The sequence below is a fragment of the Schizophyllum commune genome (genome assembly GCF_000143185.2).
Source record: "Schizophyllum commune H4-8 unplaced genomic scaffold SCHCOscaffold_3, whole genome shotgun sequence".
Taxonomy (NCBI): domain Eukaryota; kingdom Fungi; phylum Basidiomycota; class Agaricomycetes; order Agaricales; family Schizophyllaceae; genus Schizophyllum; species Schizophyllum commune.
Window position 1 is genome coordinate 914341 of NW_026089540.1, and position 24740 is coordinate 939080.

At 57.7% G+C, this 24740-nt stretch overlaps 12 protein-coding genes across 12 annotated transcripts; 6 read left to right on the forward strand and 6 right to left on the reverse strand.

Moving 5' to 3' along the window:
• The first annotated feature begins 174 nt into the window (after nucleotides 1-174).
• SCHCODRAFT_02614207 (uncharacterized protein) lies at nucleotides 175-1507 on the forward strand. Its single transcript, XM_003033656.2, has 4 exons — nucleotides 175-413; nucleotides 463-527; nucleotides 577-626; nucleotides 679-1507. The coding sequence occupies exons 1-4, from the start codon at nucleotides 273-275 to the stop codon at nucleotides 1164-1166; spliced, it is 744 nt and encodes a 247-aa protein (XP_003033702.1). The 5' UTR covers nucleotides 175-272; the 3' UTR covers nucleotides 1167-1507.
• Nucleotides 1508-1605: 98 nt separating this feature from the next.
• On the reverse strand, nucleotides 1606-3906 carry SCHCODRAFT_02614211 (uncharacterized protein). The gene is made up of 8 exons (XM_050344648.1): nucleotides 3801-3906; nucleotides 3563-3744; nucleotides 3380-3483; nucleotides 3123-3264; nucleotides 2477-2992; nucleotides 2229-2411; nucleotides 2070-2143; nucleotides 1606-1958 (listed from the first exon to the last, which is right to left on the reverse strand). Exons 2-8 carry the CDS (start codon nucleotides 3729-3731, stop codon nucleotides 1797-1799), a joined length of 1350 nt encoding a protein of 449 aa, XP_050201535.1. The 5' UTR covers nucleotides 3732-3744; nucleotides 3801-3906; the 3' UTR covers nucleotides 1606-1796.
• A 497-nt stretch (nucleotides 3907-4403) lies between these two features.
• Nucleotides 4404-5853, forward strand: SCHCODRAFT_02614216 (uncharacterized protein). Its single transcript, XM_003033657.2, has 5 exons — nucleotides 4404-4663; nucleotides 4719-4840; nucleotides 4903-5019; nucleotides 5094-5375; nucleotides 5578-5853. The coding sequence occupies exons 1-5, from the start codon at nucleotides 4624-4626 to the stop codon at nucleotides 5665-5667; spliced, it is 651 nt and encodes a 216-aa protein (XP_003033703.1). The 5' UTR covers nucleotides 4404-4623; the 3' UTR covers nucleotides 5668-5853.
• A 1921-nt stretch (nucleotides 5854-7774) lies between these two features.
• On the reverse strand, nucleotides 7775-8717 carry SCHCODRAFT_02614228 (uncharacterized protein). Its single transcript, XM_050344649.1, has 3 exons — nucleotides 8116-8717; nucleotides 7997-8062; nucleotides 7775-7946 (listed from the first exon to the last, which is right to left on the reverse strand). Exon 1 carries the CDS (start codon nucleotides 8692-8694, stop codon nucleotides 8116-8118), a length of 579 nt encoding a protein of 192 aa, XP_050201536.1. The 5' UTR covers nucleotides 8695-8717; the 3' UTR covers nucleotides 7775-7946; nucleotides 7997-8062.
• A 660-nt stretch (nucleotides 8718-9377) lies between these two features.
• On the forward strand, nucleotides 9378-12490 carry SCHCODRAFT_02676079 (uncharacterized protein; the record flags this gene model as incomplete). Its single annotated transcript, XM_003033658.2, has 10 exons — nucleotides 9378-9453; nucleotides 9505-9600; nucleotides 9656-9985; nucleotides 10042-10356; nucleotides 10698-10832; nucleotides 10877-10933; nucleotides 11187-11232; nucleotides 11313-11399; nucleotides 11718-11855; nucleotides 11907-12490. The coding sequence occupies exons 2-10, from the start codon at nucleotides 9508-9510 to the stop codon at nucleotides 12488-12490; spliced, it is 1785 nt and encodes a 594-aa protein (XP_003033704.1). The 5' UTR covers nucleotides 9378-9453; nucleotides 9505-9507.
• A 706-nt stretch (nucleotides 12491-13196) lies between these two features.
• Nucleotides 13197-15564, reverse strand: SCHCODRAFT_02664054 (uncharacterized protein; the record flags this gene model as incomplete). The annotated part of the gene is made up of 2 exons (XM_003034224.3): nucleotides 13197-13297; nucleotides 13353-15564. 2 exons carry the CDS (start codon nucleotides 15562-15564, stop codon nucleotides 13197-13199), a joined length of 2313 nt encoding a protein of 770 aa, XP_003034270.1.
• A 479-nt stretch (nucleotides 15565-16043) lies between these two features.
• On the reverse strand, nucleotides 16044-16774 carry SCHCODRAFT_02614236 (uncharacterized protein). Its single transcript, XM_003034225.2, has 3 exons — nucleotides 16607-16774; nucleotides 16396-16551; nucleotides 16044-16342 (listed from the first exon to the last, which is right to left on the reverse strand). The coding sequence occupies exons 1-3, from the start codon at nucleotides 16686-16688 to the stop codon at nucleotides 16140-16142; spliced, it is 441 nt and encodes a 146-aa protein (XP_003034271.2). The 5' UTR covers nucleotides 16689-16774; the 3' UTR covers nucleotides 16044-16139.
• Nucleotides 16775-17111: 337 nt separating this feature from the next.
• Nucleotides 17112-19027, forward strand: SCHCODRAFT_02614240 (AAA-domain-containing protein). Its single transcript, XM_050344650.1, has 8 exons — nucleotides 17112-17250; nucleotides 17300-17322; nucleotides 17377-17400; nucleotides 17451-17556; nucleotides 17612-18047; nucleotides 18104-18260; nucleotides 18396-18575; nucleotides 18703-19027. The coding sequence occupies exons 1-8, from the start codon at nucleotides 17211-17213 to the stop codon at nucleotides 18796-18798; spliced, it is 1062 nt and encodes a 353-aa protein (XP_050201537.1). The 5' UTR covers nucleotides 17112-17210; the 3' UTR covers nucleotides 18799-19027.
• A 520-nt stretch (nucleotides 19028-19547) lies between these two features.
• SCHCODRAFT_02471405 (uncharacterized protein) lies at nucleotides 19548-20326 on the forward strand (the record flags this gene model as incomplete). Its single annotated transcript, XM_050342701.1, has 4 exons — nucleotides 19548-19625; nucleotides 19683-19745; nucleotides 19872-19973; nucleotides 20213-20326. Coding segments are annotated over 4 exons (357 nt in total), but the record flags the coding sequence as incomplete, so codon positions are not given.
• A 383-nt stretch (nucleotides 20327-20709) lies between these two features.
• Nucleotides 20710-23312, forward strand: SCHCODRAFT_01122941 (alpha/beta-hydrolase). The gene is made up of 6 exons (XM_003033660.2): nucleotides 20710-21040; nucleotides 21095-21301; nucleotides 21348-21474; nucleotides 21522-21732; nucleotides 21780-22344; nucleotides 22395-23312. Exons 1-6 carry the CDS (start codon nucleotides 20770-20772, stop codon nucleotides 22961-22963), a joined length of 1950 nt encoding a protein of 649 aa, XP_003033706.1. The 5' UTR covers nucleotides 20710-20769; the 3' UTR covers nucleotides 22964-23312.
• SCHCODRAFT_02614247 (uncharacterized protein) lies at nucleotides 23186-23895 on the reverse strand. Its single transcript, XM_050344651.1, has one exon. It carries the CDS (start codon nucleotides 23739-23741, stop codon nucleotides 23577-23579), a length of 165 nt encoding a protein of 54 aa, XP_050201539.1. The 5' UTR covers nucleotides 23742-23895; the 3' UTR covers nucleotides 23186-23576.
• SCHCODRAFT_02493561 (NAD(P)-binding protein) lies at nucleotides 23845-24546 on the reverse strand (the record flags this gene model as incomplete). The annotated part of the gene is made up of 3 exons (XM_003034226.1): nucleotides 23845-24057; nucleotides 24149-24435; nucleotides 24498-24546. 3 exons carry the CDS (start codon nucleotides 24544-24546, stop codon nucleotides 23845-23847), a joined length of 549 nt encoding a protein of 182 aa, XP_003034272.1.
• Between the last annotated feature and the right edge of the window lie 194 nt (nucleotides 24547-24740).

The window sequence follows — 24740 nt, forward strand, 5'->3', positions numbered from 1 at the left end:
AATCCATACGACAATGTCCTTTTCAGATGTCGTAGAAGGCTCTGCCCGTGGTGATTGTTTCTGGGAATGTGAAGAACAATTAATTGACTTGGGTGCTGTAAGTCCAAGCTGGGACCGTGGGAACATCAGGCGGCCTTTGCCACAAGGCTTGATTAGGTAACTAAGCCCTTTCTTTCTCTCGTCATCTTTCCCCTTCGTCGACGTCGTTGACAACGTTGGCAACGCCGGACCTGGCCCCCTCCATCATAGTGCTACCGGTTCCCATATACACCATGTACCTCACAGCGACTTTCGCTCTTCTCCTCGCCTCTATGGTCCAGGCGCAGGAGACCATCGTCTTGAATGCGGAGCACAACATGACCGCCATTACTGGCACCTGGGCATCGGGCTACGGCAAGGTCGTCACTGGCCCGGTGCGTAGCTATGCTCTGGTTTTGAGGATGGGCGCTGACGAGGCATCAGGGCTTCGCCACGCCAGCAAACGCATCATTCACTTATCCCGACGTCACTGGTGTCTCCTACTCCTTGTGAATACTTCCCGATCATTGAAATCGTGCATCGCTAATTACCCTGCAGCTCGGAGGACATGTACTACGAGGTCGCTCGCTACCGTTTCAACTCGAACGGTGAGCTATCATCGTTCCCAGCGTTATCCCCGCCTGCTTACCGCTCTCACAGCCTCGCAGCCGAATTGCATCACGGGCGTGATGAGCTGGGTCCACGGCCAGTACAGCCTCGAGACCAATGGCACAATCGTGCTCACCCCGCTCGGCGACGGCTACCAGCAGGTCCAGGACCCCTGCGCCGCCGAGTCCAACTTCGTCGAGAACTTCAACTACACCGAGCTCATCACGCGCTGGACGATTGACCAGGACGTGGACCGCGGCTACCGCCTCCGCCTGTGGGACTACGCCGGCTACCCGCTCCCGCCGCAGTACCTGCTCTCCACGACGCCGAACATGCTCCCGAAGACGCGCCTGCGCGAGGTCGCGATCGACCCGGACACGCTCCTCACGCAGCGCAAGCGCGAGGTCGACCTGACGAAGCGCGGCGCGGGCGAGCACGGGCGCCGCGAGCTCGGCTACCGCGAGGAGAACGCGGCCGAGTCCTGGTTCCGCACCGCGCTCGACAAGATCTTTGGCGGGAGCAGTCAGAAGGACGAGTGAGCGCGCGCGCGCGCGGACCCGATGCTGCGCACGGGGGACGATACCGCGCTGACGGAGGGCGCTCCTACGAATGCCCGCCATGACCCTTTTCTCTCTTACTCTACGCATAGTATACAGGACAGACGGACCTTCTTCGCTAGCACATGGCTCGTATACCCATCAGCGCAGCTGCATGCTGTCTCCGCGTTCAGTGCTGTGTGCCGGCTGTGTGCAGTGAACCACGCTCCTTACTTGTAACGACTGGCCGCTGTCCTGCTCGCTCGTGTACTAGTGCTGATATATGCTAGACAGACATTGGTGGGTATTCGCTCGTTAGTAATCCAGCAAGTAATGGTTCGGAACCAGACAGGGCAAAATGGCCCGTCTAAGTGGGATCTGAACCCACCATATAACCTTTTCAGCGCAAAGGAAGAAGGGAGTTCGTGCCACATATGCTTCCGCTAAAGCAGAACTCTGCCACTCATGTTTCCAGGTCGTAACAAAGCGTGAAAAGTCGACTGCAACGACAATATGAAAGTCCAAAAAGCGATATACAACGAGTAGAATACAGACGCTGCTCCTTTCAGCGAACGATATAGCACGGCCGGCAACGGGCACGTACCAAACACAAGTCAACAACCGACGCACGTCTTATGTCGCCACCACTTGCGGAGTCAAACCCTCCATCGCCACGTCCGCGCTCGCTTCCAATGCTGCCCGCTTCTCCGCCGATTCTCGCTCGGCGGCTGCACGGGCGGCTCGCCGCTCCTCGCCCTTGGTCTTGAGCGCCTCGATCTCTTCTTGGAGTTTGACCTGGGGGAGTGCGAGGGTCAGTAAGGTAGATATATGAGTGAAGAAGGATATAGCCGGGTGAATGTGGGAGCAGGAATCGCTGCGTTATTGGAAGATAAGGATATGACTTACCGTCTTCTCCTCGAGCTCCTTCTTGTCGAAGATGGAGTACGGGCTGGGTTCGGGTTCTTCCTTCTTTTGTTTGCCTGTATGAAGGAAGGACATCAGCTCAATATTGATCTGCACACTTCCACATCCGCGGAGGTTAGCGCGCAGGGAGATATCACTCACCAAACGCTGCGCACGCAAACACCTCGTTCATTATCTCGTGGTTCCTTCGATACCTCGTCATACTCAGTGTCCTGGACGAGATCAGGTCGCCCTCGTCGTCCGAGTCGGGCGCGACGTCACGCGGTTGGTGCGGTGCGCGATGCGAAGGGGCGTGCGGTTGGCCGTGCGCGGCTGGGTGATGGCCTAGGAGCAACAGGCGTGAGCTACACGTCCCCCGTGTATATTGTGCGAAGTAAGACAGCACTAACCATGCCCCGCAGCTTGCGCCTGCAGCGCCGCTTGTTCTCTCTGCCTTCGCTCCATGGCCTCCATCGACGCGTTCTGCTGCGCCAGGAGTGCCTGTTGTTGCGCAATGTTCATCCTGCCCATGGGCATTCCGCCGATGCCGCCGGGAAGACCACCGACGCCTGGTCCCATACCTGCGCCCATACCAGCTGCGCCCATACCCGCTCCTGGTCCCATTCCGGGTCCACCCATCCCGCCCATCCCACCACCGGGTCCCATGCCAGCGCCAGGTCCCATCCCAGCACCTGGCCCCATAGCACCTCCCATGGCGCCCATGCCTGCGGCTGTGCCCATGCCTCCCATAGCTCCAGCTCCCATCCCTCCCATGCCACCTGCACCTCCCATAGCACCGCCAGCGTTCGCGCCCGGCGGGAAGGCCTTCTGGCCCGCGCGCTCGCCCATGACAAACACGGGCGGCTCGTTCACGGGGCGGAGGGGGTAGTTGCGGACGGGGACTTGGGCGACGGCTTGGGGGATGTCTGTAGGATGGGATGGTGAGTACGGTATTACGATCAAGGAAGGTAATGCTAGTTTCGCCACTGCGATTCTGGCGAATGTGGGCGATTTCGCCTGAATGAATACGAGGCAGAGGGACGGAAATTCACGCACTGTTGATCGGCCCGCGGGAGTAGTGAATGAGAACGAGGGAGGGGTGGCCGCCTTGTAGGATGCGGAAGCGGCGGCGCACGCGGTAGGCTTGGCTGTCGACACCGGGGATAAAGCCGAAGCGGGCTTCGGTGACTTCGATTTCCTAAGGAGGGGGGTTCAGGACGACAGAGAAGTCGCGGAGGAAAGAGGAGAAGGAGGGGGAAGGAAGAGGAAATGAACGAGGGGAAGGGTGGAGGTACAGGAGGCATAACACGCACCCTCGGCCCTGCAGGGACACTGTAGCGCTTCTCGTCCAGCCAGCGAATACCATCGTTGAAGCTGAAGTTATTGGAGGGGAAGAAGGCGATGAAGGTTTGGCCATCTGTGGCGCGCACATTGATGGGAAGTAAGGCGGAGTTCGTCAGCTATATGTCTATGGCTCGATTAATGTCTGCACGCACCTTGCGGCTGGTCGATGTATCCCCAGGTGAAAGGCACCTTCGTCGCGAGTGGGATGGCCTTTTGGAAGTACTCCATGACATGTTGGACCTTCAGCTCGGGGTGGAAGCCAAGGGCTTCGGGAAAGCGCAGGACGCATCCCTCGGCCTGGAGTTGTTGTGGTGTTGCCATTGTTCCTGCGAGTCTGTGCTTCCCCGCACATAAGCGCGCCGCTGCAAGTCTGCTTTGTTCGTGACGCACCGTTCCTAGACGCGTATTTTGCAAGTTCCGTTTGTCTTATATCTCCGGAGGGGTTGTTATAGATTGTTACAAGGTTATGAAAGGGATGAAGCGCGCCGGAATTGAGATGAACGTCGAGAACAAGGAGTTCGCCAGATCGGGCGCTTGAATGGGCTTGCACGTGATCCCGACGCGTTCCCCGAGTCCGGGCCGGCCGCCGGAGATGGCAAGTTCAACTGAGTACTTGATCTCTTCCATTCGACCCCAAAAACCAAGCTAAAGGCCGGCGATCGACAGAAAAATACGCAGATGCCTCCAGCACAGTTGACAGCCAGAATAGACAAGTGCGCAGAGCTTTGATCCCCTTCATATGAGGCGCAAATCATATCACTCTGAACATCGAAGCCATACTGCTTTTTCAGTACCGATTATCCCCTCAACCTCTTCATAATGAAGATTGGAGAAAATATGGCCTACTCGGCGATCCTCAGTAGCTTGATTCTAAGCAGTGACCAGCCTCGAGGAGGGTCTCGCGACCGTTTACCACGTGACCTAATTTATGACTGCACGAATGCATGTCTATACGAACACTGCATGAGGACCGATTATACAACAAGAATGCCATGCAAGTGCAACATCCAAATTTCTCAGAAAGTCCTCTCGCTTGTCATTGTTTCAGAACAAAGCCACCGTTTCCTAAAGGGGATCAGTAACAAACCCTTGATCAGCGTGACGCTGATATAACTCGCCCTCACACTTCCAGCAGGCGGCCACACCATCTGCATCTGCTCCCCTCCCTCGACTTTAGTGGAACCACTCAACTCTGCCATAGCCCTCAAGCACCATGGACGCCCGCCTTCGTCGCGTAAACAAGGAGATCGCTGGTGCGCATACCACGAGATCGCCGCATACCCTGCTTTAACGCGCGCCTACTCGCAGACTGCAAGAACGACAAGACGTCGAACGTGAAGATCGACCTCATTGATGAGTCGCCGTTCCATCTGAAGGGCTCGTTTCCGGGGCCAGAAGGCACGCCGTATGAGGGAGGCCACTTCGAAGTCGTGCGTGCTACTACAGCTGTGTGTTCGTTCATGGCGCTTACGGATCCATGCTATGGCCACAGGACATCCGGATACCGGAAACCTACCCCTTCCAGCCCGTTAAGATGAAGTTCATCACGAAGGTCTACCACCCGAATGTCTCCTCCGCCTCCGGCGCCATCTGCCTCGATATCCTCAAGGTGTGCTTCCCTCCTTGTGGCGCTCCATCCCATGCCACCCTTCCCGAACACCCACTTACCCACCCATCCCACAGGACGCCTGGTCCCCCGTCCTCACGCTCAAGTCGACCTTGATATCGCTGCAGAGCTTGCTGTGCTCCCCCGAGCCGAACGACCCGCAAGACGCGGAGGTCGCGAAGCACTACACGACCTCGAAGCGGAGCTTCGACGAGACGGCGGCGTACTGGACGCACATCTACGCAGGCGGGCCGCCGCCGAAGGGGAAGGCTGCCGCGGGGGACGACATTGCGATGGCGGGGCTCGATCCGGTGCACGTGAAGAAGTTCGAGGGGATGGGGTTCACGAGGGGCGCGGTGGTGAGTGTATTGTGTCCTTTTGGGCTGGGTTGCGGAGAAGATGATGGGGAAGCGGGAGGATAGACGAAGGGGATGGCTGCAAGCTGAAGGCAGCGGATGTACGGTGCTCGACTGATCGGGTGCTCGGGGCAAGTCTTCGAGCGAGGGATATGCGAGCGTTGTGGTGGTACATGAGAGGCTGACGAAACTGACTCTTCCCCAGATCGATGTGTTGCGGAGGATGAACTACCGCGGGGCGAACGCGAGCAAGATCAACGACGATAAAGTGGTGGAAGAGCTCCTCAAGTCATAGCCGACCACCATGACATAGTCGATCGTCCTGTACTCCGTCACTCGCCATCTAATCCACCTGCAATGTATCCATAACTCCATCGCTTTCATCTAGTATTCACGGGATAGGTACCGTCACGAGCCTGCTGTCGTGGCTGAACTGGTGCTCAGTCCTGAAGGCAGTCTCCCACTCGAGACTGGTAAGCAATACGTCGAGTGTGCGTCCCGATGTGCCTCTTCCTTCGCAAAGGTCGGGCTGAAAAAAATACGAGCGGTCAGATGTCGCTGTCCACCGGCCAGCGAGCGATAAATGCAGAGGTACGCCGTCAACCATTGGCGGGTAGATATCCCATGTGCTAGGCGGATCCGACGGCGATTGACAGGCTCGTGCGCGCGACGAGAACCTGCTCATAAGCGCTCAAGCAGGGCCTACTGATCGACTTGCAGCCCACTCGGCCAGGCTAACTGCTTTCGGGTTACAGGGCTTACTAGCGGCCAGACGCGTCAGATGGCTCACCTTCCAGAGAAATCGCTACTACCCTCGGTGCGTCACCGAGTCTAATTCGCGCACGAGCGCGGAAGTAGGCCAGCTTCTGCCGCTCACGTCCTTCTCGGGCAAGCGTCTATCGTAAGGCTCCCACCGTGGTCAAGATATGAAGTCCTTTCGTTCTCGCGCTCACGGTGGCAACGACTCCGAATCGGCGCTGGATATCCATCTCTGGCGGGTGATGGACTTGTCGATGAGTGGTTCACTCTGGGTTAAACGCAGGCATACATACAGGCAAGAGAAAGAGAGGGTGAATGCACGCGAGTAGGGGTAAGCCTGCTTTTTCTGGTTAGGCCAGACTGACCATAAACCTATCTCACTGCGTCACCAACAGCGTCTCGTGCCCGATCTCACTTCTGCTTCCTCCGCTAAAGCCCTTCTCGGGGGAGCGCCCACCGAGTCGATGAAGTCGTCATGCGACTCTCTGTCGTTCCCGCCGCCGTAAGCGCTCTGCGCCGAGGTGCTAGTACGCTGCCCTAGGCAGTATGGCGTGCATTGTCTCGGGACTATGGGGAGGAATTTTCCGAGTCCTGCTACTACGCCTTCCTCGGCGGCCGTGCATCATCACGAGAGGAGGGCGTGGGTGGTATATGGTCGCTTTGGGGCTCTGCAGACGAGCAAGCGGAGGGGGACATACCTACCTCGTATCTATCTGCACATCAGGTCGCCTAACGTCTAACTCAAGGCCAGTTAACCGCCGCGGTGGCACGTTTGATAGATCCTGTACCTACTGATAGACATGCCTCATTGTCTGTCATCGTCATATACACGTAGCTGTATGCCTGTTACACCCCCTTGATAGATTGTACCTAGTGATAGGTAGAGTTCAGTGCCACAAACTTGGTCGGAGGGGAGGCTCTCGGCATCTGCCGCTCTAGCATGTTGAAGTTCCACCTGAACTCAAATCTCAAACTATTGCGCGACGTAGACTTCTACAGGCCCTATACGTACATACCAACAGTAATGCGACATAATAGATCCCGAGAGGTAACTACTGCTGTGCGACTGGGCTACACTAGGCCGCGGAACGGGGTAAAGAGGGGAACGCGACCGACCGGACTCGTCGTAGCAAATGCGCAGGCTTGTGGCCTCCTCAGCCGCGTATTTTGGCTATGAACAAGAGAGTTGCTTCAGCGTGCACAACAGCGCAGCCGTTGCTAGCCTCTGGTTCATAGCAAAATAGCGGCCGGAGGCGACAAGGAGGCACGAGCCAGAGGACGAACGGCGCGGCGCAGGGAGGAAGCGGTAGTGGGGGAAGGGGAAGGGGAGGGGGAAGAAAGGCAGAAGAGCTGGAACGATGGATACCGGCGCGCTTTCCTCTCCTTAAATATGCGCAGGATTTCTCAATTTCATACGGCATCCCTCTGCCTTCTGTCAGATGTGCGTTGCCGCCGCACGCCTAAAGTGGAATGGAGATAGGGCTGTCAAGGTGGCGCGCACAGTCTCGCACGCCTACCAATGTGCGGGGTTGATGCTTGGCACATCTCAATAAACGAACAAATTCCGAGCCGGACGAATCACATCCCCATAGAGGCACACAGAGCTTGAGGCAATGCAATCAATTGTAATGAGGAGAACATGAGGCTTTAATAATTCCATGATACGTCCTCGTGTCGTGTTCAGCCCTCGGGCCTGCTGGCTGCGTCCGTACTACTCCAGAAGATGCCGCATAAATCCAGCTACTTCTTCCTGCGTCCGGCAAGCGTATGACATCGTCAATGGCAGGCTCTGAAAGATGACGTCCGCCTTTAATTCTGCAGACTGGCGTTACCCCGCTGCTTCTGAATAGACGGTATTGACGTGCCTGAAATCCATGCCCACAGGCTAACGGCAGTTTGCCTCACGATCGTGAGACTCTTCGCAACCTTCCCTTTTGAGTTACGGTTCAGGTGGGCAGCGGAGTGCAAAAATGTCGGGACGTACCTAGAATGATGGTGTTTTCGTTGATGAGCTGCCTCCCGCGCGTCTGTATTCCTCTAACGCGTCGTCGGCCGTGATGCTCATCCGTACGTACTCCACCGGACCCTTATAGAAACGTTCGCCAAATGGGTGCATCCCACGCTTCTGATACCATGTCAGACTGCTTGTCCGTGCATCGCACCATACCGCGTGCGCGCCCATCTCGGCAGCTGCCACCCAGAATACGTGGCGAAGGAGCGCGGTCCCGATGCCCCGCCCCTGGTGGTCCTGGTGGCAAGCGAATTTGCGGAAGCGCACAGCCTTGCTGCCTTGGGGCTTATCGATGGGCAGCGGCTCGTTGAAGATAGAGATGACGGCGATGGGCGTGGTCGAGGAGGACGAGAAGACGCCGAAGTGCGAGCCAATGTCGTCGTCTGGAAGTCGCGTTGCCGAAATGGGAAGGTTTGGCCAGAGCACAGCGTGGCGGAGGGGCAATGTCTCTTCGACCGAAATCTTGCGGATTGCCACGTCTGTCGGGCCATCGGGATGTGCGGTTGGATCAGGTGCAGCGGACGACACGTCCGCAGGCGATGAGGCGTCCATCGATGAGTGATATGAGAGCGCACTGAAGGCCAGGCGGATCAGAAGAAGCCTCACCTTTGCTTTGTTGATCCCAGTCTCGCAATTACCCGGGCCAGTGGAAAACCCCACGAGGCGATGACGCATCGTCGAGTGCCATTCGAACGCGACACAGAGAGGACGCCAGGCTTCTGCTACTTGCCGGCATCGGGGAAGGCGTACGTTGAGGAGCTATAATGAAAGCAGAAGAGCTTCGTGTTGAGCACACGGTCCGAGTTAACAGGTAAACAGCGCGGGAGATCGCGAGATGAGCGATAAATGACAAATATGCGCGAGGATACCAGAGAGTTCACCGATCGGTAGAATAGACTGTACCGTGTCGGAGGTACGGATCATATTATTTGAAGAGAAAGTGATATGATGATGTGGAATTCTGCAGGCAAGGTGCATGCGACCGCCTGCCCAAGCAATTGGCGCAAGTTTCATAGTTAGCACTCAGAAGTTCCTCGTTATACCTTAAAGGCGCCGACGCTGGAGCCAGCGCACCAGGGAGGTAGAAATGCCCCAACACCACAAGTTTTCAATCGAGGGAAAGGAGCCAAAAGCACTTCGAAGTTTGAACCAAGCCATGCATTCGGCAGTTCCCGTCCTTTCACGTGAGGTCTCCTTTCCGGCCCGATCCGGCTTGCCACGTGCACAACCGAACTTGTTTCTGCATACCATCCTCTACGCGTTGTTTTCGCCGGTTAAGCACTCACAGTCCGCCTTCAGTGCCACCAGGAGGTTTGGGAACATAGAATAACGATTTGAATTGGACTGACTTCAAGGTTCAAGATAATGATGCTGCGCAAGCTGACTGGTCAGACCTCAGTCCTCGCTCGGGCTGCTGGCCGAACGAGCCGCTGTTTGGGCCCATTGTCAAACCTTTCGGTATAATAACAACATTAATCTCTATCCACTCAAAGTAGCGCTGACTCTCAAGCAGAGGGCACATCACATCCTTCGGTACACGCCGGTGGTCACCCGGACGGCAGACGCGCAATTATCGGCTGGATGCCGCGCCTACGCTACGCAGACATCTTCCCCAGGGAATGGAGATGGCAATAATGAGCCACAATCTGACGATGTTCCTCCGCCGGATTTCGACTATACTTCTGCGCTTGAGCGCATCGCAGAAAGTGACTTCATTCAAAAAGTTGTGCCACCCACGGACCGCACGCGTCTGGAGAAAGTGCACTCATTACTGCTTCTCATCGTCTCCTATCTGAACAGAGGAGCAACAGTCTCCGAAGACGCCGCGCTCAGCATGATGGTGGTAAGATAGAGACTTCCTTTCCTGCCACCCAGTCGCGCGTTAACTGACCCCGCCAGACGTTCTCGACAGTGGCGGTGCCTCCCGACTCGGAAATCGCCCGAGCCAGGAAGGCCACAGTCAAACTCATTGACGCAATCGTCCGGACCCTGCTTGCCGTTCCAGAAGGGTCGCAAACGCGAACGGAGGAATCCGAGATTTTTGGCTTCGCTGGCGCGATGCTCCCGCTGCACGCCATGTACGTGCAGGGGAAGGAGCCTGGCGCAGACCTCACACTACAGGAGTGGACCGACTTCTGGAACCGCATGCAGCCATTGCTCCTGGACCTCATGTTCGCGCTCGAGAAGAAGGGCTACCATGATCCGTCCTCGCCAGTGGGACAATCGAAGTCGGAGTAGGAAAGCTCAGGGCACCCAACCACGTCGTATATCACACCGCGCAGTCCTTCTCCAGGGACCTCGTATCGATGCCCCATGCCCGCACTCGCCATCGCGTTCCTTCGTATATCGCCTGTCAATCATTCCATTCACAATTTGACATCGTCTTCAACGTGTTTTCTATTGCGTCCGCCCTGCTTTTTTCCTCTTTCGTTGGCTCCAAAATTCCAGCAAGTTGGCGGCGCTCACAACTTGGTCAGTCATGCAGCTACACGGCCGCAAAACTAGTCTCGTCGGTAAGGAGTGCACAGTGTGGCCTGCTCCTCGGCTATCGCTAGCTTCTGCCGCAGAAGCCAGGCTTGCCAGCGCACTACTTACGCCCAAGCTCGATTCGACTTTTCCTGAATATTCAGCAACGTGCCCCGATCTCGAACCTTTTTTGGAAGGCGATGGACGCCAACAAGGTCCGCGCGGTGAGCATGAGAAGCTTCTTCCTATCTGCTGACTTCTCACTAAGCGAATACCCAGTCGGACCTGCGTATTGCGCGCTCGGCTGGGCTCTGAGACGAGAGAGGTCTGTACGGCCGCCAGGCTGAACTTTCTCCCCATCACGGCGCAGGGAAGCACGTTCCTAGACAACTGACTGACCCCGACCATCGACTGGCAACTCCAGTCGCACCGACTGATCCAGTAGAGCGGCGGCATCTACGCTCTCTGCTTATCGATGCAATTTACCCCGAGACGTTCTCTGAGTCGTCTCCCGAAGACATGCGCCTGTAGCTAGCTTATCATACCATCGTTGCCTTACTGACTCGACTGCGAATCAGCCAGGGTCGCTACTAAATCGATTTTATGCGATAATTCTGTCGTTAGGTGAGTACAGCGTTGTCCTCTCAGGGGGTATGGCGATAGCTCTTTTATATGAGCCATTTTATCTCATATATACCGCCCAGAAGCCATGTATATCTGCCCTCGTCCCTCTCTTGTCCTGTTGCGACGAGATGCCCAATTTCAACCGGAGAATGGTCACATGACCAAACGTGCGTGCCACGTGCCGGATGGTTCGGATTCAAAACTGAGTCGTAGACCACCCTCAACACAGGTCTTACTCCCTATTCAACACGCGTCATATCTCTTCCTTCTACAGCCAGCATACCCCTTTCTTTCTACGCGGCTGGCCTCATTCTCATCCTTGCAACGACTTCCATCACGTCAAACAATACCGAGGATGACCGTTGAATGGGCGTCTCGACTACCGCTAGAACTATGGATGCTGGAGATATTCCCTTACGCGTGTACAGATGACGGGTCCACAGCTCGCGCTCTCTGCTCGCAAAACAGGCTTTTCTCGCATGCAGCGAGACCTCTTCGCTTTCAGTCGCTCGCGCTGAAGAACCTCGCCCAGCTTTCTCGCTTCGCCGCACTCTTACAATCCGATCCGGGGGTCGCCCCTCAGGTCAGATACTTATACATTAGCGGTTTTGACACAGGCCTGAGTGAGTATCATGATTGCTCGCGCGTTGCTGCTAGCTAATGGTTTCTACTAGACGCCCAACGCACACCGATGCGACTCTGGATACAGGCTGTCATCGACATCATCATAGATTCTGTCGCCCCTCACATCCGCGTCCTTCACATCTTCGGAAACACCTACCACCTGGGCAACATCCTCCACTCCCACCGTACCTTCACCAACCTCCAGGAGCTGACCATATCCTGGGTCGCCACCGCGCCCTTCGATCTGCAGCCAGCGACGACCTTCCCCGCCCTCCGCGATCTGCACCTCCGCAGCATCGACACCTTCCTCGACACGCCGAGCATGCGCGTCGTAAGGGTGATCAAGCTGCTCCCGACGCTCGCGCCGCGCTTGACACACCTGCGCATGCCGTTTGGGAATGTGGTCGTCTGGCACTTGTCCAAGGGGCGGAAGCTCCCGGACCATATGTCCGCGCTGAAGGAGGTCACGATCTGCGTCCCGGATATGCTGACGCCTGCCATGCACTCTCGATTCATGCTGCTGAAGGGCTTGTCTACGGAGGACGCTCGCCTTCGATTTAAGGCCGAGCGCCACGAAGCGAACGACGACCTTGCCGCAGAGGCGCAGTGGCTTCAGCGCGTCTCGTGCAATTGAGGGCTTACATACCCTTACTCTTCGTACACGAAACCCCATGTAGGCATAGACCGCATAATGCATTCCGGATATCTACAAGTGTGTTAGAAGGCCACTGAAGGCCATCGTCTAGAGCTGTAATGATTATAAGTACAAGGTATCCGCGTAAGTTTCTGATGCAATGGGGCGAGTGCTTCCGATGCGTGGGGCAGGGGTGCCCCCGATGCGTGAGGCAGGTGCAATGGGTCGTGACTATCAACGACCCCTTGCCCTCCAAGAGGTAATAATGGAAGAATAATCCACATGTAGGTATAGGGCACAAGAAATGATAGCCAGAGAATCTGCGTGAGGACGTGGCAAGGCGTGGCGTGACAAGAAAACATAGACTAAGGAATAAGGAAGACCGAGGGGACGAGGAACTCTGCAGGACCAAAGCTGCTCGTGAAGAAAACCGCCCGCAAAGCGAGTTCCACTCGTGAAAGCGTGAAAAGCGTCGTAATATGTACAGTCCAGGATATCGACATCCAGCGTGACAACATGGAACGAATGTGGAAAGGAAAGCATGCCAGATGGACCGCGGGGCAGCGTCAAGATGGGTCGCGGGAGAGCTCGAGGCGGATCGCGGGAGAGCGTCAAGAAAGGAAAGCTATTAATGCGTGATCAAGGATGATGCGTCGAGAACAGTCGTGAGAAGAGAAAAAAGAACGGAAACACAGCAAGCTCAGCGCTACCGCGGAGCGAAGATGGCCAGGCAGACGATGAAGGGCACGTAGGTCACCAGCGAGAGGGCACCCAGAACGCGGCAGCGGAATTGCCACGATCTAGCATCTGTAGAAGAGTAAGCATTTCAGCCACTATTTCGCACAGAAGCAGAGTCGCTTACCGTGTTCCGGCTGTGCAGTGTTCACCAGGAAGCTGCCGCGCTTGCTCTCCCGCCTCGTCGCAGCGACGCTCTCCACGTCGCCCACCAGTCCCTCCGCATCACTGTGGGTGCCGAATACGCATGGGCGAGGTTTGGCGGGAAGCAACCCGCCCAGCCACCACGCAGGGAAAAGCACGAAACCGATGAAGAACAGCCACGCGGCTCGCGGGGCGTCCCTTGAAGGCAGCCACGGCGTCGGCACGAGAGGCGGCGGCTTGCGCGGGTCCCGCATGTGGTAGCGCGCCGCGGTGCTGCCAGAGGCGTACGTCGAGGCGCGGGCCGAAGGCTGCGCAGATAATCGCGATGATCCCGGTCGCGAGAGGTGCAGTGATTGTTGTCCGAGACGCGAGTGACGCTGAGCGCCGAGGGCGTGGATGAGCGACGCATCGTGTGTGCTGCTGGGACGCGGCGGCTCAGTGAGCGAAAGCCTTGGCCGCTTCCTCCTCGCTTCCTCGAACGACGGCACAGACAGCCTCTGCGGGCGAAGTGACCTCGCCGCCGGATCCTCCCAGTATCCCGAGTCAACTCGGGTGGGCTCATCGTCTCCTGCCTTGCGTTTTCCCGTGGTACTGCCTTCGCGCTTCAGCGCGGCTGGGTAAGCGGGCCCTTTGCCCTTGCTGCGGTCGCCGACCACAACGTCCGAGCGCGACGCCCAGGGTATAATCTCCTGAGATCGGTATACGGGCGTCGGCGAGGTGGGCTCGACGGATAGGCATGAGGACGAGACAAAGGACGGGGCAGCAGACGAGGCAGAGGGCACAGGCAAGGCAGAGGGCGTGGGCGGGGCGGTCAACGGTGTGGCAGACGCGGTGACCGGAGCGGGAGTTGCGGCAACTGAAGCGGGAAGCGCGGTGACTGGTGAAGGAGACAAAATCCCTGGAGCCGACGCGAGGGCAGCGGGCGCGGAAGATAGGACGGCAGAAGGCTGCAGACTGTTTCTACCGTCTCCTGCCTTCGCAGTGAGTCTTCCAAGGGAAAGGCTGACCATCTCACGGGAGACGAGGGCCTCCCACGGCGCGCCCTCTTCGGCCGTGTGCAGCGACGCCTGCCGCGCGCTGTACTCCGCGCTCGAACGCCTCGACTCAGTGCGCGCATGCGACCTGCTCCGCGACAGACTTCTCCGATGCACGCGCTCGTTCGCCCGAGGCGCCTCCGGAATGGCTTGCCCCCCGCCTGACCACGCATTGCTCTCACGGCGTCTCCGCCTGCGCATGGCAGGCATAGAGGCCGACGTGGCGAGGGAGCGGTGCTTCCGTCGGGCAGGCTCCCGCGCGGACGTATGCGTCGCGGTGCGGAAGAGCTGGCGGCGGGTGCTACTGACGCTGCTGCCAAATGCTGGGTGACTAAGCGGCGGCAGCGGCGGGGCGGGCGAGCGGCGCGTCGAGGGGACGCTCTTGCTGAAGGTGAAGCCGCTGGAGGGCGGGGTGGGCGAGCCGAAGGTGTGCGCGGAGGGCGTCTCGGCGGGCGGCTTGGGCGCGAAGTCCGAGGCGCTGGCGGGCGTGGTGGGGCGCGCCGCCGCGGGGTTGCCGAGGGTGTGCGTGGAGCGGCCGGTCAGATCTGTGCGGTAGGAGCGCGTGCTGACGGAGGGGCTCTGCTCGGACGCGCCGGATGAGTACCCGCCGAACTCTTCAGGCAGGGCGAGCTGGGGGGTGGGCTTGCCGCCGGGTGGGGAGCGGCCGAAGGTCGCCCAGCGCGTCGTTTCGGATGTGCTGGGCCGTTGGCTACTGTGCGCGGTGCGCGGGGGCGTCCGTAGCGGGGACGGCGCGCGGGCGATGGCGGGGGCGGATCGAGATGCGAGATTAGCAAGGCGGGCCATGATGCGGCGGCCGGGAGACGCGGGGAGCCCCGCGAGCGCGTCATCTGTCAGGGAGGGCGTGTGCGAGAGGTGCGAGCTGGAGGAGGTTGGCGAGTACTCGCCAGCGGGGGAATGCGCGGCGCGGGAGGGTGGGCTTGATCGGGAAGGACGCCTGTGCGACTGGGACACTGAACGTTGGCCCGTTTCCCGCTGTAGGTCTTCTGCAAGAGCATTAAGGTCGGGATGAATCTTGCGGGGTAGGGGAGATGGGTCGGATGAGGCTGTGGGGAGCGGCGGGCTCGGCGGGGCGGGAGGTGGTGGCGCGGGGTTCGAGACGGTAAATGCGCGCCGTCGGAGTCGGGTGAAGAGACTTGGCATGGTGAAGTTCTTGGTAAGGTTAGCTCTTCAGCGAGACGTTCAACAAGTTTAGCATACGCACCTGGAAGGTAAATACTATAGGTGCATTGACGTTGATAGGGATGCTGGCGATTATGATAGCTCTAGCACCTCTGCGGGTCGGCGAGTTCCTGAATTTTCCTGGGTTTCGTTCCCGACGCGAGCTGATAGAATATATGAACAGCCGCCGACCGCTGAGCTCGAATGAAGGTAGGAAACAAGAGACGTTCACGACTTCGCCAGAGGACAGGCGCGACCACGTGACGAACGCGGCCGGCACGCAACGGCTCGTGGCGCGTTTCTCGAGGGAACTTCGAGAATTCGGGGGCGATCATGATATCCAGATGATAGCCCTTGACATACATCTTCCTCAATCAGATATTTCTTGAGCCAGAAGACGGCTGAGCCGATGATGTGCGGGCGAATACCCGCGCACCATGTGCTTTCAATTGACCGAGCGGGGCATCTCCAATTGGTAAGCTTTGTTCTAGGGCAATGGTGCTTGGGACTCGGGAAGCAATATATTCAAGAGACGTATGCGGTGTGGACACCTTACATCACGTCTTTTGCGCAGCAGGAGCGTCAGCAGGGATGAAAGCGACGGAGACATTGTCCAAGTCGAAGGTGCGCAACCCAAGTCTTCTGATCCTTAGCCGCGACCTGCAGTCCGGGTCCGGGCAAGCGACTTCCATCTCTCGTGTCATCCAGTCTGCTATGTCGTGCGTTCGCTGCATCCCGGCTAGAAGCGGTAGCATTGCGCCTGCCAGAAATCAGACTGAAGTGGTCCAAAACCTGAAGTATGGCCGGACGTACCGAGCGAGTACATTGAAAACGCCTGGCCTGGGGGTAGGCTGATCATCTCGCCCACGAGGTCAAAGTAGTCGCCGTCTTTCGCGCCGCAGCGAATGAGCTCGCCAGGCGGGCAGACAACTTCGACGCGGAGGTCAAAGAGTTTGTAGGTTTGTTGTACTGAGCAGTATGCCACGGCGTCAGACTTTGATTGAGAAGCAAGAAAGAGACTCACCAGGACCATCATCATTGGATGCGGGCGGTTGCTTGTCTAGGTACGGATGAGCTACCCCGGGCAAAGAAGTCGAGAAAGTCATGCTTCGACGAACTCAGAATCGCGATCTTGTCATCTAAGGACATCGTAGCAGCGATGGGATGGCCGAGTGCCCAAAAAATTAGGAAGATGGTGGTCGCAGAGGCAGAGAGGCTTTTTAGTCGCAATCTCGGGGTCAGCAAGCCGAACACGTCGCAGCAGTGCACTTGGCAGCCTCGGTGCGTGATTTGTTTCCCGCGGAAACGACCCGGGCTACACGTGGCGCATATCGAGGTTTGCAGCTGACCAAAACCATCCAGGATGCAAGAAAGCGTTAGACTATCGCATTGGGTACGAAGATCGAGAGTGAACATATGAATTGCTCTGTCGGGGGTCAGAGGAGCGGACAAGAAGCGCACAAATATTTGTTCGTCCTTCCCGCGCACGTGTCAACGGATCACCGGGAAGCGAGCTCCGGCGGCGGGCACATCCTCCTTTCCTCCTCCGTTCATTGTCGGTATACCGCCGCCGCTCATCAGATCTCCTCATCAAAGCGAGTGCTTTTGGAGCTCGTACAGGACACGAGATGTGGAACTCTGAGAACAAGCTGAAGGTCGCCCTCGACTGTGCGTGGCTAGTACTGTTTACGGGCGCGTATGCTCAAGTTCCCCGCAGTTGGCTTGTTTCTTGCGTCTTCGGTGCGCTTTTCAGGCGAGAACTCATAGGAATGGCAGGCTGATAATCGAGCATAGGCAGCGCTTTACTTTGCTGTTTCTGTGCGTCCTCACATCCTACTTCCCCCGCGCTAGACTCATGATCGGCACAGCTTCTGACGGATACCGCGCTCCCCAAGCGGCAAGCCGTCAAAGGGAAGAAGATAGAAGCGCTCAAACGCCTCGGACACCACAACATAGAGCTTGACGAGTACGAATGTGCGTCCCCATCTCTCGCAACCTCAATACCCCGCTCACACTCCCCACCCACCAGCAACCATCGCGAACGAGATCATCCACCCCGACGACATCGACGTGCGCTTCAGCGACATCGGCGGGCTCGATCCCATTGTCTCTACCCTCCGCGAGAGCGTCATATACCCCCTCCTCTACCCCGAGCTCTTCCGCTCCTCGAACGCGCTCCTCTCCGCCCCCAAGGGCGTCCTCCTCTTCGGCCCGCCCGGGTGCGGGAAGACGATGCTAGCGAAGGCGCTGGCGAAGGAGAGCCGGGCGACGTTCATCAACATCGCGGCGAGCGCGCTGGCGAGCAAGTGGTACGGGGAGAGCAACAAGCTCGTGGCGGGCCTGTTCTCGCTGGCGCGCAAGGTGCAGCCGAGTATCATATTCATTGATGAGATCGACTCGTTCTTGAGGGAGAGGAGCAAGAATGATCATGAGGCGACGGGGATGCTGAAGGCGGAGTTTATGACGTGCGTGGCCGACTCGATTGATTCGCTGTTAACTTCTTGCTGACTCTCGCTCGCAGATTGTGGGACGGTCTCATGTCCGGCTCCGACCGAATAATGGTCCTGGGTGCCACGAACCGCCCAAATGATATCGACTCTGCCATCCTCCGCCGCATGCCCAAGCGCTTCTCGGTCGGCTTGCCCAACTTTGAGCAGCGGTTGAGGATATTGAATCTGGTGAGCGCCTTATTCCCAAGTCTCACTTCTTACATCCTTCGTCCTCTGTTGTGCACGCCCTATATTTGGCCATCTCTTCCTACTCATACCCATTTGGCCCTCACAATGCCTCATACTCACCCGCCCTCATTCCAGATGCTCAACGGCACCTCCCTCGCGCCCGAGTTCAACATGGACGCGCTCGCGCAGCTCACCGACGGCTTCTCGGGCTCGGATCTGAAGGAGCTCTGTCGGAACGCGGCGATGGTGCCCGTGCGGGAGTTCGTGCGGAGCACGGCGGATAACCAGGAGAAATTGGAAAGAGGGGAGTTGGAGGTGAGCGTTCATTTCACTCATCAATTGGGAAATTTCATCCATCATCTGGATCGTTCGTCCGTGCGGGCTTTTGTGCCGCTGAAAATGGATAGGCACGCAAAGTTCGGTGGCTCACGATGCTTTGTAGGGCTTCCACCTTCGGCCACTCGTGTTGGACGACTTCTTTGCGTCGGACGGGTCGAGCGCGCTGCCGTCTGCTGATGGGAGCCCGGCACTGGATTAGTGGCACTGGCCCAGGGATGCCTGTTGCAGCGACAGTTAGATGCCCACGCACCGGAGGACGGCCCCACGCATCGGGGAACGGCCCACGCACACGAGGTGTCGTTCTTTCTATACGTACCATACACTTTGTTATCTTATTGTGCACTTCGCAGAGGTGCGGTGCGGTGTATTCATAATCCCATTTCATGAAATGTGCTGTGCGGAGACGCAATAGTTCAGGAAGATCGGCTTGCGGAAAGACGAGGAAGTGCACTCTTCGTCAAGTTGAAGGAGGGCGGAAGCTCGTGAATGATACCTCCTCGTGTGGGAAGCCTCAGGCGCCTGTGGAGAAGAGGCTCAATTCTCCCAAGAAGACTGGGAGAAGACCATGAACCAGACTTCGCTGCGCTTCCATGTTGTAGGCGCTCACAATCCCATGGAGGCAGCAATTCAGTGCAGAGTCGAGAACAATGGGAGCGCCATCTCGAAGATGCGGTGAAGCCCTTCCGCTCTCAATCGCAACAATGGAAGCCCGGTGAGTCTAATGAAGGCAGTGCCTTCATTAAGGTTGTGTGCCCACATCGAGGACGGTCAGCCTCGCTACCAAAGCTCGTGTTCTGTGCCACAATTGATCGGGATCGTATATAAGGGCCGAGGCGAGCCGTCTCCTCCATCGCCAAACAACCTACCTTCCCAGCCTTAAGCTCAGTACTCGAGCGACAACCCCTCACCACGTTAGCTTCACCACCCTACACGAATTCTCAAGAGACCCACCTTACGATGCTCTTGAGGTGCCACTGTTCGGTGGCGCTTGGTCGCCAACGCCCTTTTATAGTCTACAATTCTGAGGTGAGTGGTTCGTTCGCCGTCGATTCGATGAAGCGAGGCTAACCGGTTACTGTACAGTCATGGGCCTTTGCTACAGATCCAATGTCCTTCCAACAGGTTATGAGCCCCAAAAGCACACCTGTGTGCCTTGACGTACAGCATATGGATATCAGTTGCCTCCCCGAAGGAGGTCTTTTCAGCTGCGGAGCGCGCTATCAATTCAAGGATACGCTCACGCTGCCGACGAGCGACAACTACGCCGCTGAGGCAGCCTGCTACGCCCCGACGACGTATTCTGCCACTCTTCCGCTCGTGCATTGTCACTCCTCGACGCGACCTTCAGATCACACCTCTGATTCTGGCGAATCAGTGTGATCATGCCAGTGTATCTGCCATTCGACAAGGGGTCGACCCTTCGAGGAGTGTGATGACAACGGCTGGACTTCCCTGCACTACATCTCGTTATCGTCACCCTGGTGCTCGAGCGACGTGCCGTCATCTTTGCGCAAACCGGTCAGCAAGACCGTGCCACGCCGTTGATGAAAGCAGTCAGCCACGGTCGAGAGGATGTTGTTTTTCTCCCTTGACAAGTGGGGAGTAACGCGGAGTTCGACTGCAATGGAGAGAGGTTTCTGCACACCGCAGCTCGAACTGGACATCTTAGTATCGCCAGCAGGCGCCTTGAGCGTGGTGCCTCTTGCGCCGCGCACAGCAAGAGAACATACCCCTTACACTAGCGACCAGTCACGGTCGACTGTACGTCGTTCGCCTGATCACGAGCGCACATCGATGATTGTCATGATAGGGCTGGACTTCTCTACTGCACAATTACCATCTAGACTCCTACTGCTCTCCTTTTACATCTCCCGGTAGGTACTCAACCTAGATAAATGGTATACTCGAGGCTTTATTCACTAAGCCAATCACGAGATACTATATCTTACTTTACTATCTTAGAAAGTACTTCAGCTACTCTGTCATCAGTACTATATTGGCCAGAACAATATGAATGTGCGGGCTACGCCGAAAGTTGAACAATGGGCACATGACGTCACGTGGTTGTGCCCATATTTTGGGGAACAATATCTTGAGTACCATTATACTCCTTCGCTCCCTCCACCACGCTGCTTTATGTCGTGAAGTCCCCGCGTCTCGGGCGCAATCAATGCACAACGTCGTCGGGTTCCCAACGCATGTCGCTGTGCTCTTCAAGCAGGTCTTTCGCGTGGTTTCGGGGCTCGCGATCTCGAATCAGTATATCCTCCATCGGCAGGCGGCGCTAGACGACGGACTTGCGCTGGCGACGGCGGACCCCAATGATTTTGACTATGGGTGCAATCCCCCGAGGCAGGCAGCAGAGCGGGAGCGAAGATCGTACGTATTTCGCGCGCGTTGGGGGAGGATGTTCTCATTCAGGCGGGCGGAAAGTCGCAGAGGTGTGTGGCCCAGTTCTATGGAATGGAGAGCGTAGACTGACCCCCAACGCGTAGATCAACACCGCAAGTCGAGCCATGAGACACCGGACGAAGACGAGGGGAAGGACGAGCTACCCCACGGGTCTTCCCCTTCCGACCCTCCCCGCCCCCCACACCGTCACATACGGCGCCGGAGAAGCGATACAATACACAAGCTAATGGAGAACCCTGTACTATATGACCCCCTTCGCCGACCGAGATACCCCCTTGTACTTTGCCATGGTGCGTATCCCACCCTGCCGTGAAGTATCCGTCTGACGCGCTGTAGGGCTCTACGGCTTCGACACACGCGGACCCGACTCCTTCCCCAGCATGCGGATGCACTACTGGGCGAATGTGCTCCGGATCCTGCGCGAGAGGCTAGGCGCCGAAGTGATCGTTACGGCGGTTCCCCCGTATGTGCATCCAGTTCCCCATACGTCATCGTCTCACTTTTGTACAGAACAGGATCCATATCCTCGCGCGCAGAAGCACTTCATTCGCAGCTGAGGGAGAAGGTGAAAGGACGGGGGCTTAACCTTCTCGCTCATTCGATGGGTGGCTTGGACTGTCGACATTTGATTTCGCACATCAAACCTCAAGAGTACGCCCCACTGTCCCTCATGAGCGTGAGCACGCCACATCGCGGGAGCCCGTTCATGGATTGGTGCGCGGTAAGGTTTTGACATTCCGCACCCAGAACCTAGCTGAACCTTCGCAGGAACACATCGGACTAGGGAAGCTACGGTACAAGGAAGAACAACTCGCGCGCGCCCTGCGAGAAGCCGGCCTCACCGAGGAGGAAGCCATCCGCAAGGCCGAGGAATCACGCAAAGCCGAAGAGTCCAAGGAAGCTGCCGAGCAGAAGGACGGCGGCCTCTCCCTCAGCGCCCTCAGCGCCCTTCCCTCCTCCTTCACCACCGCCGTCATGTCCATGCTCGACTCGCCCGCGTACGCCAACCTCACCACCACCTACCTGAACAAGGTATTCAACCCGGGCACGCCGGACGACCCGAACATCAAGTACTATTCGGTGTCGGGGAGGATATCGAGCGTGAACGTGCTGCACCCGTTTTGGCTCCCGAAGATGGTCGTGGACGAGGCGGAGCAAAAGTTCAGGCAGCAGTTGCGGGAGGAGTGGGAGGAGAGGCACGGGAAGGACGCAAGGTGGCCGGCGCACGAGGTTCCGCTGTGGGCAAACGAGGACGAGTGGGGGAACGACGGCTTGGTGTCGATACAGAGCGCCAAGTGGGGCGAGTACCTCGGCGTGCTCGAGGAGTCAGACCGTGAGTTGATTGCCTGAATATCCATGTAAGCAGCTCTGATGGTTTGGCAGACTGGGAAATGCGAGGCGCGCGGGGGATCGAGTTCGGCGTCGACCTGCCCGCGATCCCCGCGTTTGGGCTCGGCGCGCTGAGGTCGAGCTTATCGGAGGCCGACTGGAGCATCAAGGACTGGAAGCGGCTCATCGGCACAGCGACACGAGAGGAGCGCGAGCAGCGCGCTGCCGCAGCTGCCGCCGAGGCCGAGGGCGACCACAATCAGCCTCGTGAGCGCACCAGCGAAGGCGAGGCGCAGGGCAGCGAGCGCGCACGAGAAGCCCGCGAGCAGCAACTAGCGCGCGACGACGCCTTCCTCAAGTCGTACACGGAGAAGCTGTCGAAGGTGGTCGACTGGCTCGCAGAACAGGTGCCGACGCCGCCCATCATGGCGATGAAGGAGAAACTTGTTGATGAGGCAAGGGAGAAGGGCGCGGCGCTGGTGGGCGGTAGCGACGACAAGGCGGATAAGCAGAAGGCCGCGAAGGAAGAGAAGAAGCGGCCGAGGAGTGACCTGGAGACCAAGGAGGACATGGAGCGCTTCTACATCGCGCTGACGAGGAAGTTGTACGACGATGGGCTCTGAGGCGTTTGGACGCCTGACCGTTTTCAACGGTTTGACCCGGCATTGTCCTGCTCTGCGTCGGACACGCCTCAATATCATGCACCGCCTCCGCGCGCTCATAACCTCACGGAAGCGCATACACGAGCCATTGCCAGGCGGCGGGCCGGGAGGGGCAGAGCACTGTGGCTTGAGGTGTGCAAACGCATTTCCTCTCAGATGGAGCTGTGAAGTGTCGTGGGAGGTGCAGACTCTGCAGAGGCGGAGAGATGCGGGGGAAGGGCAGGGGATGAAGGAATTGAAGAGCAGTAAGCACTGAAATACTAATTCAATTGTTGTTCCTATGCTCCGCGATCATCTGCTCGTGCTCTCATTGGTCTTTCGTGGGAGAAACGCGCTGTCAAAAATGACACGCACGTAAACGCCGCAGCCTAATTGTGCAGCAACATAGGAGGGCGGGAAAGCGCGATGCGTGTGGGTTCGACTATGGTGCCAACGACAGGGTCTATAATTCGCACATCCGAGCAGGAGGCGCTGCGGTGAAGATCGAGTGCGCTCTGGAACTGAAGGAAGAAAACTCGGGGACTCGCATTTACAAACATGCCGACATAGTACGTTCTCCCTGCTATTCGTGCCTTCACCACTCCCAGTTGCCTACGCCTCTATAGTCCACGAACTTCCCGCCATGTGTCTCCCGCGTCGCCTGGTCGATCTGCGCCAGCATGCCCTTCGCGTTCTCCTCAGCGTCGACCATCGGAACGGTGCGCAAGTACGGCTCCTGCTCGATGTGCGCCAACGCCATGTCCGTGCCGACCATGCCCGGGCTGAGGGGGAAGACGACTGGAAGGGGCGTTCGTCAGTATCGGATAGGCATCTGATACCCAGTGGGCAAAAGAGGAGAAGTACTAACCAAGATCCTCAAAGTCCCTATGCAATTTGCGCATGACCCAGTTGAGGGCAGCCTTGGTAGAGCTGTAGGCGTACGTGCCGCCTGGCCATTGCGAACCAGTGTGGATGCTGGCCGCAGGCGTCGAGACGGCGACGAACTTGCGGATCTTGCTCTCCTTCAGCAAAGGGTACGTCGCTTGGAATAAGACGAGTGGGCCATTGACGTTGACCTACGGAGCAGCGTCAGCCCTCCTAGGTCAGTCCGGACATCAAATCGACCCGACGAGCAACGTTGCAAGGGGGCCGTCGGTTGATACGCACATCGAAATGCCTCAGCATCGTCTCCGGCGCCACCTCGAGCGCGAACTCCAGCGGCGTGCCCACACCAGCGTTCGCGATGACCACGTCCAGCTTGCCCGCTGTTTCACGGATCGTCTTCACGGCAGCGAAACTGTTCTCCTTGTCCGCGGAGACGAGCGGGATGATGTGCACCTTGCCTGGGTTGGCAGTGGCGAGCTTGTTGAGCTCGGTCGCGGAGGCGGGCTGGCGCGCGCCGGCGAAGACGACGGTGTTGGGCCGTTTGGCGAGTTCGGTGACGAGGGTGAGGCCTGAAAGTAGGTGAGTGAATAACGGACCACCTTTTAAAAAAGCACAGGAATGTGGCTCGCACCTATGCCTCGATTCGCTCCAGAGATGAGGTAGACAACGGGCTCAGACATCGCTCAGACTGATGGATAAAGATGTAGAAGACCCTGAAGTGAGGCTGCTGGGAGTAATCCTCACAGGCAAGCCCTTTTATACTGCAGACCTACGCCTCTCAACCGCTATTGTTTGGATATGTTTGTTCGCCAGTTCATTCAAACGGATACCATCCGTTTGCCCCTTCCCCGGAAAGCAAGCGCTTGCTGGCCAA